The sequence below is a fragment of the Barbus barbus genome (genome assembly GCF_936440315.1).
Source record: "Barbus barbus genome assembly, chromosome: 30".
NCBI classification, from domain to species: Eukaryota; Metazoa; Chordata; class Actinopteri; order Cypriniformes; family Cyprinidae; genus Barbus; species Barbus barbus.
The window spans coordinates 25,431,158-25,449,796 of record NC_136758.1 but is presented as its reverse complement, the minus strand read 5'-3'; the positions used below and the strand labels follow the sequence as shown (position 1 = coordinate 25,449,796).

Genomic DNA, 18,639 nt, shown 5'->3' with positions numbered 1-18,639 from the left:
AATTTAATACTGTGATGTTTTATTATTTAGCCATCTAGATTCATCAGGTCTCACCAGTAATGCGTTAGACTTTATGTTTGAAAGAACATAGATAAGAATTACATCAATATAATATAAATGGCAAAGTTTTGTTCTAAAAAGATAAAGCATAATAATTTTCTGACTGTTGACCATGAGATTAGTTTTACTGTTTGGTTTACTGTGTTAGAGACACAGTAGCGTACTATCTATGCCATCTGGTGGTCAAATAGAAATTCACACCAGGAACACCATTCTGTAAACCTAAATTAATATAGATTAATAACTGAAAATGAGTCAATCATAAGTGCATTAGATTAAGTTTAATTAACAAGGTCATTTAGATGCATCTTTTGATGTTTTGGTTTAAAAACGTGCATAGTGCGCCAAAATGCAATAGAAATTAAAGTTATGGATTCTACAGTAAAAACATGGTAATTTGATATTAGCCACTATTGTAAAAAAAATTAAGCCAAATCATTCTTGCACTGTTTGAAGGAGGTGCCATATTAATTTATTAAGAGTCTGCATTAGTTTTATAACCGGTATTTTGGTGGGAACTATGGTTATACTGTTTGTGTGCAATATTTAGTGCATTTATTCTATGGTCTGTTGCATAAAATACTCAGACTAGTCTTACAAATAAGTTTTAATGATTTAAGATCAAAGGTCAGTTACATTAAAACATAGATTTAAACATAGTGCTATTAAAAAATAAAATAAAAAATAAGACCATTTACTTCTACTGTTCTTAAAATGCAGTCTTAACACAGAGGCTAATTTTATGTAAATTGCAACTGATTTACAATGATCAATAACATTAGACACATTTCATCCAGTGTCATGACTTTATATCGTCCACTGGAATTCTTTCAGTTCACACTAATGCATATTTTATCTTCTTCTGTTTCATCCAAGCAGATCAATCCTTACAGCATAGGAAGCACTTTTGAAAGCTACTTCATAACACTCCTCATGTCTTAGGAGCAGTATCCATGGCAATCATGCCGATCTGATGGAGGTGAATGACTAGTGAAGGGAAGGATGCCCTCAAAAGTTTTCAGCTGTAATCCTTCCTTTGATTCCAGTGCAGGCGTGTGCGTGTATGTGAGTGTATGTGAGTGTGTGTGAGTGTGTGCAGTAAGCTCACTGGAGCGGGTGGAGGTAGGCAGCCACATCCACCTGAGATGATGCGTGTCACAGGAGGAGGTGATTGATTACATTAGTATTCAGCAGCTGGAGATGACTTCATTCTCATGGCAACAGACAGCTGGCAGCTGAAGCCTCTTCTTGGGGGCGTCTCAGGAGACTAGTCATGTGTGACGCCACCAACCCGTCTTCCCCTTCTCCTTGTCTTTCTCTCTCTCTCTCTCTCTCTCTCTCTCTCTCTCTCTCTCTCTCTCTCTCTCTCTCTCTCTGTGTCTCCTCTGCCTCCCCCCACTTTGACATTCTTTCCATATCTTTGTCTTTGCGTCTTTATTTTTGGTGCCAGTTATAATAAAATAAAAATAAGAATGTACAAAAAAAAAAATACAAAATGCAAAACAAATAAAATAAAATAAAAAGATGAGGGAATTTAATAAGATTAAAGGATTTTAAATAAGAGAAAATTATATATATATATAGATAGATAGATAGATAGATAATATATTTACATAATTATATTTACATATTTAAAGTATTATATTAGGTATAAACTATGATGCTTATCTTTAAGACCATATACATTTATTTATTTAAATATTCATTGCATATAGAAAATGAAGCCAATTTTTCATTGTGACATTTTCATAACTGGCAATGTAATTTCATTTATTTATTTTTTATTTTATTTTATTAATTTTTGAGTGAACAATTCCTATTTAATGCAAATTGTCTGAGAAAAGCAGACAAACTACATCAAGACGATTTAATCAACAAATTTTCATTTTGGGTGAACAATTCTTGTTGTACGCATTGAATATGGCGATAAAAGGAGTGATTGGTTTCTGAAGTTGTCCAATTCAAATATGAATTTGGCAGCAACCGGCTGCCCTCGCATATTAGTGCTCTCTCACTCTCTCTCTGTCTGTCTGTCTCTTTCTTTTTCTTTCTCTGGGGCATGGAGTTGCGTCTCATTTTCTCTTCCTCCCTCTGTAATACACTCACAAACAGGTCTGGTGACAAGCTCAGTTAATGCTGTGACCAGCGGCTACATATTCATCTGCTCTGAGAGCTTTATCAGTGCACAAGATGAGAGCGAATCGCACGCCGTCCCTGCCAGGGGAATAATTTAGCGGCAGTATCTATTGATCTCCATCGACTGCCACAATCTCACAGAATTCCTTTGGTCTATATGATGATATACAATATTGCAGCAAAGCTGGAGAGATGTGCGATAGTTTCAGGGCTTTCTTTCAACATCAAAGTGGTCTACCAGCTCTGGCCAGCTTGACCAAGACAGTCCGCCAGACCAAAACCAGGTCCAGTTGATCTGCTCAACGCATAGAAACCAGTAGGAGATGCATTCAGGCCTTATTCTGACATCTGAAATGGCAGATCTGATTCCTCTCCAGCATTTAGCTTTGAAAGCAGAGCCAGTCTCATCTACTTCAAAGCTTGTCTGCCAGTGAAGGCCAAACAGTCGATAAATTATGGGATTTTTAGCGTCTGAGGAGAGGTCATTTGTATCAATATCTTTGATTTTCGCCAATGTTAGATAATGAGCAGGAGGAGCTGCTTTGGAGAAAGGGTGAGATGTTCTCATATTACATTCAGATGGTTCATTAGAGACTTTCTGAAATGGTATTTGATCCGTTTGGGCATATGACATCAGAACATCAGAAGACCGGCATATTTGTCACTCTAATTAGAGCTCAGATCCTCGACGTTCACCCTCTGCTTAACCACAGACTTGAAGGAATGTTATCATTTACTCACCATCATTTCATACTTTTTCTTCCATGTGCTGAAGGATGTTCAAACTGCTCAAATGAGTGCACCAAAAATAACACAATAGTACCATAAAAGTATAGTAAAAACAGGCTATATGACTTCTAAAGTCTTATGAAACACATTGGGAGATTTTCATTGAATTACAACTTAAATTTTGGCCAGTTCCTCACACAAAGACACTTTCATGTGTCTTCAGAAGACTTGATAGGTAGCTGTAGATACTAATATAGACTCCTATACGGGTTGTTTTGTCCTTTTTTAGGTATAAACACTCCATCTGCATTTGTTGTTTGGAAAAGAGCAGTTTGGACATTCTGTAAAACGTCTCCTTTTTGGTGTATGGATGAAAGACAGCTTTAAAATGACACAGTTTGAAATTTTCAGTGAGCTGTTCCTCAAGTGTTTGTTTTAGCTAGAAGCAGCTGGTGGAATCTAGTGTTTCTGTGGTCCAGCAGATGGCAGTATGGACACACACCGAGCACATTGAATCTCCTCTTACTGAAAAAGCCATTGAGGCACATCAAGAGCAGCTTCTGTGTGACATTCCCTTAAGCATTGTGTGCTTTTGACAAATGCAAACCCTTGCTTCAAAACTTTTATCAGTTTATCAAACCTTATCGAAACACTTGATTATTTTTCTGAGGCCCTGTTTGTTGTGTTGTGGTGTAACACATGGTGGTTTTGGTCAGATTTTTATGTTTCGAGACTTTTGATGTCAAAGCAATCACATTTGCTGTGTTTGACTGTGTTGATGTGCCTGTGTTTGTTCTTGCAGGGTTTTGTCAGCAAACTGGATGAGTTCATCTGCTGGCTGAGAGATGCTCTAGAAACCACAGACAACTGGACGCCACCCAGAGCTGATATCGACAGCCTCAAACTCTACCTGGAAACTCACCTTGTGAGTAAACGTCTATCCATCGAAATCCTTCAGTGTGTAAAAACTCACATAAGTTAACAAATGTGCACATGGTCAGAAGTGTTTCCCCTAGTGTTCATACTGCTTTGTTTTGATTTCATTTTACAATCTTAAAGGAGGATTTTTGCTCAGATGTTGCTCTTTCATAGTTTCATCACAAGTATTACCTTTGTCTCCAATGTTTCTTTATAAATTGCTCAGGAGGAATCAAAATAGTCACAGATGAGTTGATTGTTTATGTACAAAAAGATTTATATCTATAAAATTAAAGCAGATAGCAGCTCAGATGATTTGGTCTTGAAATGTATTAATAATTATTTATGTGCATTTGCTTTTGAAAAGAGTTTTACGGTAGAATTTTATATTTTACAGTAATAAAAACGTAATTTATTATTTACTGTAAATTTTTGATAAATTACTATGTGTGTGTATGAAATACAAATATTTTATAATAAATTTCATATAATCAAAGTAAATTATAAATATACATGTATAATTTAACATATTCTTATATTGTAATATATAATATTTATATAAATAATTTATAATTTACTCTAAATGTCCTCTATTCCAAAATATATTTTTTATGAATATAAATATATATAGATTACTATATTATCAAATTATAAATGTACATTCATTTATTTATAAATATATATATTTTGACATTTTTATATATGGTGTTTATCATATTTAAATAAATAATTTACAGTAAATTATAAATTTTCTCTATTCCAAAGTTTAAAATATTTTTATAAATACATAGGATTATATTTAATATTATCAAAAATTATTTTAAACGAACATGCATTATTTATAAACATTTATAATTTAACGTCTTTATATGTTATCAAAAGTAAATGGTGAATGTACGTGTATTTTTTTATAAATCTGTATAATTTAACATTATATTATAGATAAATGCTGATATTATATTAACCCCAGACCACTAGTTGACATGTGAGATTGCTAGGTTTGGTTTCAAGAGATCTGAGAAGTAGAAGACATGAGCAAAGTCCTCCATTTGTCCTCACATTGCTGTCTAGAAAAACTAATTGAGATATTAAAAAGATCTCATTTATGAGTTGCCCTTCCAATGGGAGTGTGAAACCCTTACTAACCTGTATCAGAAGCGTATCGTGTTTACCTCGTGCACCAGCGAGACGTGTTTGTTTATCCATCTGTCTGTGTGACCGGTCGTCTGTACTGCAGGAGGAAAATCACATTGTGTTTTATAGTGAGGGGCTTCACTCATTTTTATTGATTCAGAGAGAGGGGTCACACACTCGCGGTCTCTCATCCAGCGTTCGGGGCTCTCAGGATGTTCTCACAGGTTTAATGTCTGGGCATTAAGTCCAGCTGGCAGGTGGGGAGCGTGTGTGTGTGTGTGTTTGTGTTTGTGTCCGTGCGCATATATGTGTGTGTCTGTGAGCATGGATCTTTCCGGTACCCACGGGAGAGCCGTAAGAAGGAGGTTGGCTGTTGCAGGGTAGGAAGAGAAGGAGAGAGAGAGAAAAGGAGTGGGCTTTCTTTATAAGGCATTGAGAGATTGTGAAATGAAACAGCTATTGATTGCACTGGGTGGCGGATCCAGGTCTCTGAATCACATTAACGACACACACACACACACACACACACACAAGCCGGCCTCCATTGGCAAATGAGACACAGAAACAAGGGCCCCCAGTCACACAGATAGTGAGTTGTGCTCCTGCTTTCCAACATACACACAAACATTAAAGGCATTCTTTATATGTCAGTTAGTACATAAACCACACAGTCTTTTACATTTGAGTGGACAGTGTTTAAAAAGGTTAATTGGAGTTTTGTGGCCGTGACTATTTGTTTGTGTCATTTACATGCTGGTATGGTCCTATGTTAACAAAACTACTGAAACATTTAGTAAATTTATATATTTTTCAATGTAAAGTCTTTCAATTCCAGAAAAAATGGACTAAAAATGTAGCACTGACAAAATTGTCTAGTCAAATGGTCTCTTGAAGTTTCCGTTTGCAATGACAAACCCTGTTTATTCTGTTTTGTATTTGCATGTTAGTGTTGTCGTCTAGCTAAATTAATCATTTTAAAATCTAGTACTTCATAACTTGAATTTGCTATTTTAAAAACTGTAGTTGCAGCTTCAGCAGTCGTTTTTCTCCATCTGATAAAAATTGAATGTTAACCCCGCTGAACCAGCCCAAGGTTGTTTGCTGGTCTTGTATTTACTTGTTTAAGATATTTTAGCTTGTTTTCCAGTCTGACCCACTGACTCGTGTGCTCAAAACCCCTTTAAAACCATCAAACCACCAGCTTGGCAGCCAGCAAACTCACCTTAGGCTTTTTAAAGCTGTTTATTTCACTAGGGAAACGTTAATAAACTCGTCTTCTTTCCCAGCCAAAAAACAAACAAAATAAACATCCATGAACTTCTAAATTCACCAAAAATGGTTACCATCTGGCCATCTTCAGCATGTTACTTTCAACATACTATACTAGTGCAGATAGCATGTGATTTGTCAGCCAGTATTGTTCTTAAATAAGCTTTTTGAAATGTATTTGTAACATAATGAAATTTTACTTTATAAGAAATTTGTATTTTATAAATATTTTATGAAGTATAATATATTAAGGTAAATTGTAAATAAATAATATAGTATATAACAGTATAATATTTATACATATATCATTAATATATATTTTAATATTTTCAAATATACATTTAAATATATTTTTAATTTTTTATATATATATAAAACTTAATTTTAAACTTTCTCACCCTGTCATTCTGAACATGAAAGTTGGTCTCCAAACAGCATTGGACCCCTTCATAAACCAAAACATTCCTGGGAGATTTTTCAAAATATTTCCTTGTGTTTTTCATATAGAAGAATGAAAGTCATGCAGGTTTGGAATGAAATGAGTGTGAGTAAATGGGTGAACTGTCTCTTTAATAACAAGCACAGCACTGTTAACACACTCTGATCCAGGAGAGAGTGACAGGCCGTCCTCCTGTCTCCTCACCCCAGAATCCACAAACCCCAATCTGTCTCCAGACACCTCCTCGCCCAGCAGCCTTCCCTCCGTTCTCTCTCGCTCTGATTTGGGGATTAGGACAGGGGGAGGTTCGTGGTCCACTGGTTGCTGTGGCACATCTATTGATGTCAAGTAAGCGATAACCTGTCTGCCCTCACGTCTGATCCTTGCCAGAGCGGGGCGGCAAGCTAACAGAACAAAGCACGTATCACCTCCCATGTGAAGATGCTACACAAATTTGTAGCGTAATGGCAAACAAAACTGCAGATTTCGGCTTTGTGCGCTCAAACTGTTAGGTTTCATTCATAAACACATTGGATTTTCTCATTGAGTCTGGGTTTTGAAGGTAAAGGTGATGATGAAATGGATGTAAGGGTACTTTTCACAACTTGAAACTTGACAGGAATGTTTTTGTGTTGTTTTTGAGGTGTTTGTACATCCTCGTTTAATAAAACATGACGTGCGTTGCCTTATTGCTTATGCTGAACCTTGAATTGGAGCTGCACGAATTGATATAAAGAGTCTCTTAATAAGATTATGTGATATTGATATCGCCTCAGTTATAGTTGATGGGATTATTACAGTTCGCTTTTTAAGCCGTTGAATACAGTATACGAGTGTCCTTGCCATGTGCACCAAAAATTGATATTACACCCTATTACTAGAGCATTTTGTTGTAGCATAAATCAGTGATGGATATCTGTTTATTCTGCGTTTTTTCCCCCTTTGGTTTGTTTACTCATTTTAAAGGCGTTTAGCTCTGTAAAGGATATCAATTTCAGCCTGTATCCGAACTCATAAATAAACTCTCCTCACTTTCTCTCGTGTCTGTCATGAGTGATAAATTCTCTCACCTGCTGATCCATCACCCGTCTCGACCCGCTCGCGCTTTCTGATGGCACAAAGTTGAGAGAGAGAGAGAGTCTCGGCCTTCTCGCTCCGCTCTCAGACGGCCTCAGACACCAGACCATCCATTTAGTATGCGACAGCCATTTCTGTGCTTTCTTAGTCACCAAACTTAGGCTTGTTTACTTGTACATTATTAGTGCTTTCTGATGGCACAAAGTTGAGAGAGAGAGAGAGTCTCGGCCTTCTCGCTCCGCTCTCAGACGGCCTCAGACACCAGACCATCCATTTAGCATGCGACGGCCATTTCTGTGCTTTCTTAGTCACCAAACTTAGGGCTTGTTTACTTGTACATTATTAGTGCTTTCTGATGTTAGTGCTTTCTGTTTGTTCAGTATACTGCCTACTTAACCTGATAAAAACTACTGTATCATATTTGATATGCACATTTTTAAGGCTTCTAAATTAAACTCATGATCAAAAATTCACTGAAAAAACTTGTACTTGTTACTAGACTGAAGCAACTTAGGTTTACTTGATTATGCATGCTTTTTTTTTTTTTTTTTTACAAAAATCATGTTCAAATGTGAGTATCATCATTGTATGCATTACGTTTACAGATCATAAAACTATGATTTTGGATGCATTTTATGTAAGTAGTCTGAGTCTGTTATATTGTTATGAAGATCTGATGAATTTTTATCTCACTTTTTGTCCATTTTTTGCCAATATCAGCAACAAAATTGCATAGTTTTGCTCAATTTGAGCATCTGAATAAAATTCAGGTGATTTTTTTTTCCTCCATTAATATTAATGCATTATTCTCCTGTATCATACTATATGAGCCATAAAAGCCTGATATATATGATACTCAACTCAAATATGAAACAATATGATACTCAACAAAAAAACTTTTAATTTAAAAAAAAAGTTTTTGTCTAAAGGTTCAATAAACTGTTCCATTTTAATTAGATTTTCCTATTATTTCACATGTTAGACCTTACAGGGTTAACGTTATGTACATGTATATCTTCTTCATGTGCAGCAAACATTTGTAAGCATATGTTTGGTTCCATACTACTACAGGATTTGGTGTGAAAAGTGTTCATAGTATGCATTTTCTGGATGCACAGAATGCCCGAGAGACCTGCTTACATTTGCCAAAATGTGCAGTATACAACCTGAGCACACTGCATCGTATACTATATCCCATAATGTATCCCATAATGCAGTTTGACCTTACATTTCCAGAGTGACATATTATTATTTTGTCTGACTGCAAAGATATTTATAGATATATATACAAAATGGCAATACAGTGCAAAATAATATTTTTGTTTGTTCAGAGATATCATATTATATCATAAGGGATATTATAGTTGGAAAAAAACTTTGAAAAAAATTAGAATTTTTTTTTTTAAAACTTCATTTATTCCAGCTAGTTGACAAGACACCATTTCTCATTTTTGGTTAGTTTAACTATTATTTAAGTATTAAGTATTTAAAAGTAACTAAAACCTAATAAAATAAAAATAATGAATGAAAACGAATAAAAACTATATAGACATATAAAAAAACACAATTAAGAAAATGACTTTTTTATAACAGAAAATATAAAAAATAAAATTACTAATACAAACAAAAACTATAATAGATACTAAAATAATACTACTAATAATATTTTTTTTTTTTGTGTAATTCTGAATTTAAAAACAAGGGTTCTGTTGAATCATTTTTGTAGAGCTGCGACTGAATTTTGAAAAGTCAAGTCACGCATGTCAACAAACCGGAATTGCAATGTCAGACTCTGCGCTCAGAGTATACAGTACGTTATGCAAAATTAGTACGAGTAGCATGTTAGACTGCATGTATGAACAGACATTTGTGACAGCAGGATGAATTGGAAACTCTTTACAGAACGTTGATGCATCTTTCTGTCAGGTTTGCTGTCAGACAGACAGGCAGGCAGGCAGGCAGGCCGTCAGACAGCTGAAGGTGAAAACGGGCCGTGGCGGCTCCCGCTGCCCTCTGTGCCACTGGTCAGATCAGAACGGTCGGTAATGGCGTGAAACAGGGCAGAGGGAGATCTGAGGAGATGAGAATCAAAGGTGAGGATGGCTCTAGGCGCCTCAACTGCGGGGCCCCTGTGGGAGCGCGGCCCACCGCCCCCCTCGTTCCCACCCGTCAACCTCCGCACATCTTCAAAAGCACATCCCTCGCCGGCCCCCCTTTCCTCGCGGACGCAGGATAATGCTCTCTACTCTTTGATTACACTTAGCAATTGGAGAGCCCTCCGTTCGAGAGCGCCGGGTATTATCAAAACCAATCAACATGAAAGTTTTTTTTTTCTCCCATCTGCTGCCGCACCCACTGGAGGGCAAGAGCAGGGGGGAAAAACAGTGGTTGGTGGGGGTTTGGAGAGAAAAAAAAAGGTGAAATAGAGACATCAGAGTAAATGGGCAGCCTGTTGGGAGACGTACACATGACTGAGAGTTGGAAAGCACCCGACTGATGGATCCTTTGAGCCGCTGAGCACCACACACTGAATTGTGGGTTTAAGACAGAAATAGAAAGACGGGAACACAGTTGCTCAGTCCCGAGGTCATTTTCTAGAGGGCGCGACTGTGGGAGAAACGGCTTCAGTTTTATAACGTCATTTGAATATTAGTTTATGCCGCGGATGATGAATTAGAGGGACGGCTGTCGTTTGTTAATAATTCAGCGGCGCGGATGGCAGGATAGACTCGGACAAATACAGAGAGATGGGCTTCATTCCTCTGAGGATGTATGAATAATGCTCGTTTGAGATCAAGGAGTGTGTGAAGGGTGTTTAAAGGTTGCGTGTCGACAGCGCAGCGGGAGATTATATACATTCTTGCTGAAGCACTTAATGTGACTTATGAGTGTTTGTTTCAATGGGATGAAACTGGATGACGAGTTCAAGAAAGCTGACTCCGTTAGGAGTCCTGTAGGAAAGAAAAATGAGGTCTCTTTACTATCTCCTAGGTTGCATTGAGATTAATTAGAATGCAAATTGAGACTTTTGCTCAAGTTTCCTGAAAAGATCGCAACAGTCTCAAATTATGATCAAAATACATCAATCCAAAATACAGTAAAAGCAGTAATATTGTGAAATATTATTGCAGTTTGAAATAAATATTTTCTATTATCATATATTTTAAAATGTAATTAAAACTTGTGATGCAAAGCTGAATTTTTAGCATCATTACTCCAGTCTTCAGGTGTCACATGATCCTTCAGAAATCTTTCTAAACAGCAATCTGTGAGCAATCAAATATTCATTAAATCTGATTTAATGTCTCGTTTCTTCTTGGTTGCATTGAGATTAATTCCAGAGCAAATTGAGAGTTTTGCTCAAGTTTCCTGAAGAGATCTCAACAATATCGACAAATTAAGTTTCCTAATTCTCAGTTTCTAAAGAGATCTCAACAATATCAAATTGTGATCAGATAAATATTTCTCATCATGGTTTCTCATGATCAAATGATCTGAGCTGCTATCAGTATTCCTTTTATTTCTCTATAGTATTGCTGTTTATGAACTATTCACTTTTAATTTGCTTTCATCTTTATTTTTTCAAGCTAATTTATGTTCGTGACTAAGTTTATTATTAAAAAAACAAAAATAGGGAATCCATTTAAACTCATAAGTTATAAAAAAAGATCATTGGGCAATAAAAAATAGTTATTAGTTTATTTCTTTATATTTTGTTTATTTGTCTTTTTATTCTGTTTTGTATTCCTAATATTTTAAAATATTATTTACTTTATTTTCTAAGAAAATGTGCTTAATTTTCATGAAAACTATGCAGAAATGTTAATATTCTCCTATGCAAAATGCAACAGTTTTCTTTGAAATTTGTGGTAAATTTAAATCTGGATGTTTCTTTTTTATTAGATTTACCCATTAACTCTCTTGAGCAATGAAAGAGCAATCTTTGAACAATACAATCCTCCTGCAGATGAACGATGACGTTTTTTGTATGCATTTGTGTCTGAAGATGTTCTAATGGAAGATAAGAGGGAAATCTGAAGAGGACAGAAAGTATGAAGGAGGAGAAAAAAATGAACTAAGATTATTCCCTTGCACTGACATGTCATTTTTGTGTTCATGTGTGTGTAGAGTTTCAAACTCAACGTGGACAGTCACAGCGCTCTGAAAGACAGTCTCCTGGAGGAGGGACAGCAGCTCCTGGAACTCATCACCTCCCACAAATCAGGTACGGTTCTGCCGAGCCACACATTTATTATTAATGTTTGTATTAACATAGTGACCTTCAGAATTTATAAATCCTCAAGTAACCGCTTCTGAAGCGCCGAGCGCACGCCTTTTCACATACATTACAAATGGCGCACGGCCTGCTGAATTGAGTTCTGGGATAAAGCGGAGAGACAGGTGCAGCGGCCCGGCCAAGCGCTTCCAAAGCCGTATATGAAGAGAGCGGGAATTAAGAACAGCAGGTTGAGGAGTCAGAGGCCATTGCAGACACTCGTTCTTCTACAATATCTGTGATTATTCATCTGAAGAGTCTCGCCGAGTGCTCGGCAAATGCACAAATCCACTCAGCTGACCTCCCTGCTGGTATGTGTCGTTTCCGCTGGGTAAAGCCGGCTACCATTAAATATGCAGATGGCTCTCAGAGGCAGGAGCGCTTCCTTATAATGCCCCGACAGCCCTGTCCTGTGGTGCTGCAGCGTGACGACAGCTTCCTGCCAACTATACAAACACAAACATGCACGCTCGCACCTTTACTATAACCCAACCGTCCGTAGGGAGCTTCTTAAAGGGGCCACTTCGATACTTTTTCCTCCTTTAGAGTAATGTCCACTTATGGGTCATTAGGACCAGGAATGTGTGTTAAGCAAAGTAAATAGTGCACATTTTGATTTTAAAGAGGACATATTCTGCACCTTTTACCATATTGTGCAGTTTGAATACACTAATGTTCAAAAGTTTGGGGGCAGTGTGATGTTTTTAAAGGAAGTCTGCATTTGTTAAAAAATACCGTAAAACAGTAAAACAACTATTTTCATATTTTAATATATTTGATGTTATTCTACTTCAGAAATCATTCTAATGTTCTGATTTGGTGCTCAAGAAACATTTCTTCCTATTATCAGGGTTGAAAACAGCTGCATAATATAATTTCCTTAGATTTTTAAATAAATAGAAAGTGCAAAGGAATAGCATTAATTGAAACAGACGTAATTAGTAACAATCTTTTCATCAGTTAAATTTTTTATAAAATCCTGAAATATTATTGCATTTTAAATAATGGTTTTCTATTTTCATATATTTTAAAATATAATTTATTCTTGTGATGCAAAGTTGAATTTTCTGCATCATTACTCTTTCAGTGTCACATGATCCTTCAGAAATCATTCTAATATGCTGATTTGCTGCTCAAGAAACATTTCTTATGATTATCAATGTTGAAAACTGTTGTGCTACTTAATGTTTTGTGTGAAAACCATGATTTTTTTATATTCTTGATGACTGGAAAGTTCAAAAGAACTGCATTTATATGACATAAAAGACTTTTGTAAGATTATAAATGTCTTTACTGTGACTTTTAATCAATTCAGTCATTCCTGAATACAAGTATTAATAAATAAACACATAAATAAATGCATAAAAAGAAAGTAAATAAGAAAAATAATAACTGGACGCTATTCAATGAAATACATATAACACAGAGAGGTCATCTGACAGCAATGTAGCGTATTAAGCTTAATGCACATAGTAATGCATAAGACATTTCAAGTAATAGTATGCACTAACAGTATATACTGAATACAGCTACTTTCCCAGGCATATATATGTGTATGCTGCTAATGTCAGCCAATGGGCAGAACACCCACTTAAACCCTACAGTGAGATGTTCCTGCCATCCAGCCGGCCCGTCCCACACATACACATCCCCCTACAGTTGTTTTTAATGAGCCTTTAATGTGCTGTGATTTAACCATTTATCACGACTCACCCTTAATGATCCAACAGACGCATTTCGCTTTCTTCTTTCCCTCTTAAACTCAAACACATCACTAATAATAACGCTCATGGCATTATCATAATCACCACCATCATCTAAATCATTAAAACCAACCTCTGGTAAAAAATAAAATATTGAACGAGTTAAATGATAATATCTTCCGCTACGCTGGCTAATCAACAGATGGGGAAAAAAAACAAGGCATTTGATTTTCTCGCTACTTGATGGCGGTGACCCGAGCCGGACCGCACGTGTGTTTTCGCATCTGATGAGGACTCAAGCGTTCGGTTAATCCCTCAGTATTATGGGATGCTTCTATATTCCAAACCCATCATGTGTCCGCTGCGTCTCCACCGACCACAATCAGCATCTCCGTCTGCAAATCCTATTTGTTCAAAGTAATTAAAAAGCATAAATTAAGATAAATGCGGTCGAGGCGGAAGTGGGGCTTCTGGAGTGTGACCCCGCATTGTGCCTGGATCAGGCCTCTCGTCGCAGCCCACGGCATTCTGTGATGGAAGCCGCTGCTCGTACCTGTGGAGTGATGCCCGGCTGCTGAGTTGCTAAGATACGGGACAATGATGGTCAAGGTGGAAAGTTGGTAGGAGATTTGCTTCTAATTACAGAGCAGAAATTAAAGGGAAACAGGATTTTCTTGCTCTTTTGAAATATGAGTTTGATGTACTGTGTAGACACAAAAATGAGATCTAATAGTCTGAAATCGCTAGTGAAATGTTTCTATTTGACATCTTTTCAAATGAAATTTTTTTTTATTATTATGAATTATATTACAGCATAACAATATGAGTCATTTTAGTGATTTTCTTTAAGTTATTTTAACAATGGTTAAGGCACAGCAAGGAGTAGCAAAAATATTTAGAAGGTTTGATTTATGTATGTAAATAGTTCATGCTTTTTTCAATTTATGAATAATAATGTTGAGCAGAATAAGCAATTATTTTGCCAAATGATACAGTTTGCATATGGTAAAAAGGTAAACATTTTGACAACTGCATAAAACTAGTCCTCTCATACAATATACATACTAATCTTTCAAAAATAAGACAAGATGAATATACATAATGTGTACAGTATATAGTGAAGATCTGTGTTGCTGATGCATGCTATATATTACTGATGTTTTTGTCTATTTTAGTGATTTTTGGATTAATTAATACTTTTCAATTGTTTTTAGCTGACACGTGAAGTAACTAGTATATTTTGTTCCAGGAGCAGGCCTCTTTTTTTTATTTGAACCTAGATTTTTTGTTAACCACGATGCAACTACATTTATAATGCTTGTGTTCGTATTATAAAGTTTAGTTTTAGTATCATTGATGATCATTTAGTATCATTGATGTGCTTTTATAATTTTATTTATATATATATATATATATATATATATAAAAAATTATAATAGCACATAAATGATATTGAAGATGAATATATATATATGTATATATATATATATATATATATATATATATATATATATATATATATATATATATATATATATATATATGTTTTAGATTTGGAAATAAGTTATATTTTCATCTTTTTTTGTATTTCAAATTCAGTTTGTTTATTTTTTATTTTTAACAAGTCTTTTAGTTATTTTAGCACTTCAAGCCCTGGCAACTAGCTGAATGTTTATATATACACACATTTAAACACACACACGTATCAATGTGTAAGAATGAAGATACATTTTTCTCATGTTATTCGTATGCTATGTCAAAACATAGGACAATTTTTATTTGTCAACTACCCATATATATATATATTATTTTAGTTAATGTTTATTTTATAGTAATGAAAATTAATATACACAATATGCACACTATATAATGATGATTTGTTTATTTGCTAATTATTTGCTGGTTTTCATGCTTGTAGCATATTTTACCATATATATTACCATATGTTTTTTTTTGTTTTTTTTACCTTAGTGCCGTTTGTATTAGTTAATAGAATTAATTTGTATTTAGTTAATGCTCAAATTAAAGGGTTACTCCTCCCCAAAATGAAAATTTTGTCATTAATCACTTACCCCCATATCGTTCCAAACCCGTAAAAGCTTTGCTCGTCTTTGGAACACAATTTAAGATATTTTGGATGAAAACCGGGAAGCTTGTGACTGTCCCATTGACTGCCAAACAATTTGCACTGTCAAGCCATTCAACCGTAACGTTATGAAGCTACGAGAATACTTGAACGCAAAAAAACACCCCAAAAATAACCCCAAAACTTTTATTCAACAATTCGTCTCCTCTGTGTCTGCGTAGCGCCATTTTGGAGAATATCTGCTGGTCGCAAGCAACGTACGCTCTTGTGTGTCAGCCGCACGGCATGGATACGTCTTCTACGTTTGTTTACGCTTTGATTTGAACGAAAACAGCATATCAATGCGGTGAGCCTGACACAAAACAGCGTATGCAGTTTGCGTCCAGCAGATACTCTCCAAAATGGCGCTACGCTGACACAGAGGAGACGAATTGTTGAAAAAAGTCGTTATTTTTGTTTATTTTTTGCGTACAAAAGTATACTCGAAGCTTCATAACATTACGGTTGAACCACCGATGGCAGATGGACTATTTTGACGATGTCTTTCGATGTCTTTCGATGACAGTCACAAGCCTCCCGGTTTTCATCCAGAATATCTTTAATTGTGTTCCGAAGACGAACAAAGCTTTTACGGGTTTGGAACGACATGAGAGATTAATGCCAAAATTTTCATTTTGGGGTGGAGTAACCCTTTAAGTAATTGTACATTTTGTTACATACCTTTTGGTTAAGTTCACAATCACCACTTGTTCAGGTTTTTGGATTACGGAACATTAACCACTACGTCACTGAATTTATAGTGTGTGAGTTAGCGTTACCGTGTGTCTTTCTGTGTGCACACAGGACTGCGGGACATGCTCTACATGATATCCCACCAGTGGCAGGAGCTGCAGAGACAGATCCGCCGTCAGCACAACTGGATGCTGCGCACACTGGACGCCATCAAAACCCACATCCTGTCCAGCGAGAGGGACGAGCAGGAGCGAGGAGACACTCACAGTCATCACGGCAGCCCCAAGGTAAAGTCGAACGTGACAACCGTTAGTGGCCCGTATCCACAGCCTGAATGGTTCCATCTGTCTGCGGCTTTCAGTTCTTCTCTGGTAGCCCACGGCCATGCTCTGCTCGATCAGCAAAATAAACAAACAGGGTGGAGGAGCGCCGCAGATTTCCATAAGAAACGGCTCCAGGAAAGGCTCTTCAGTGAGACATTCCTTTCAGGGAGGAAACGGGGAGGGGACACGCCATCGGCGTGATGCGAATGCGAATTTTCTGTCCGTAAATGAGCACGAGACGTTTGATAGGTCGCACAAACACACACAAAAACACACACACACACACGCACATACAATTATGCTTCGGAGGCAATGCGCTAGACTTAATTTATACTTCACACTTAATGTGTAATTGCAGACATAGTTATTTGGGAGACCAATTTCTCATTGTTTAATTGTCAATTTTGATTGGGTAATTGCACTCCAATTAGGTGGCGTGTTTGTGTGCCGGGCCCCGAGAGCGAGGCCTGGCGGGAACAGCGAGGCGTGTTTGTGTTTCTGCGTGGCGTGCAACAGCAGCTTTAGGAACAGCGGGATCTCGGCTGGATTTCCCCCGGGAGCGTCAGCATCGCCAGGGCGCAATCTCCCTTTCTCCTCTCTTCTGTAATCTCTTCTGCTTCATCTGCAGAAAACAGAAACGCTAGGAAACGCTACCTCTCTCAGTCGCCTAATATTTTTCTCTCTTGCTCTCTCTCTTCATTCTTTTCCTCTCTCCTTTAGCTGCTCAAACAGTATGTGGTTATGTTTGGAATAGCATACTAACATACTACTCTTACTGTTTCAGCTGTATATAGTATGTATAAAATACCCAGATGACATTGGAACATATCGATTTTCACTCTTTGAATTTACACATTGGGTTAAATATGCAAAATGATCTATAGCAGTGTTTAAAATAATATACTAGCTAAGTGTGTGATGTGAACTATTTTCTACTTTTGTAAAAATCTAAAATGTGAAAAATCGGTAACACTAGGTCCTATTAGGTAATGCTTGGAAATGCAATAAGTAACATTGACTGTTAATGAGCAATGCATTTCTTTATGAATCAACTTTTTGTCATAGTAATCTTATTTTTATATACATCTTTAATAATCTTTGTTAACATAAGTTAAAGCTGCAGTCCGTAACTTTTGGTGCTCTAGCGGTTGATAAACAGAACTGTGTGCATCTTGCGGAAGAACACTGTAGCCGGAGCTACTTCTCTCTGTTTATGTCTATGACGAATCACGCAGGTACCGGGCTACACTGCAGCGGTACCTAACCGAACCAGTCAAAAAACTGGTGATTCAGGACAAGCCAAAAACACGGTTTGGAAAATGGATACATGTGTGGCTTGTATTGCTTGTTCATTGGTCATGTTGGAAATGGAAGGTCAAGTTGAGTCCATTGCATTATGGGATACAGTATTTTTCTATTTCACATTTTGGCAAATTTAGCAATTCATTCTGTGCATACAGAAAACTTTGAAAACCAGTAGGTGGTATGCTATTCTGAACATAACTAATGTGAACAAGGTCCTACTTATTTCCAGTTTGTGGGCACTGACATAAATAATCGGAGTGCTTTTAAATTGTTTTGTTGCAATTAGAAATCACCACAATCAGTGTGATCAGTCAGCGTTGACAGCCATTAGCCGGTTGGTTACAGCGAATTAAGAGAGAGAGGGGTGAGTGATTCATTATCTGAGAGCTGTTAATGATGATCAGATGCATCGCCTAATTAGAGACAGGCCAGAGGATTGTGGGAAGGTCACA

The 18,639-nt window shown here is 36.5% G+C and overlaps 1 protein-coding gene across 1 annotated transcript in view; it reads left to right on the top strand.

Annotated features, from left to right (window-relative positions):
• LOC306850453 (A-kinase anchor protein 6-like) overlaps nt 1–18,639 on the top strand; it is a gene marked incomplete at its 5' end in the record, with an annotated part of 108,482 nt that overhangs the window by 7,413 nt on the left and 82,430 nt on the right. The window contains 3 exons of the mRNA XM_079386106.1: nt 3,728–3,850; nt 11,891–11,987; nt 16,671–16,846. Of these exons, the coding sequence (XP_079242232.1) occupies nt 3,728–3,850; nt 11,891–11,987; nt 16,671–16,846 (396 nt within the window). The remainder of the gene's footprint in view (nt 1–3,727; nt 3,851–11,890; nt 11,988–16,670; nt 16,847–18,639) is intronic.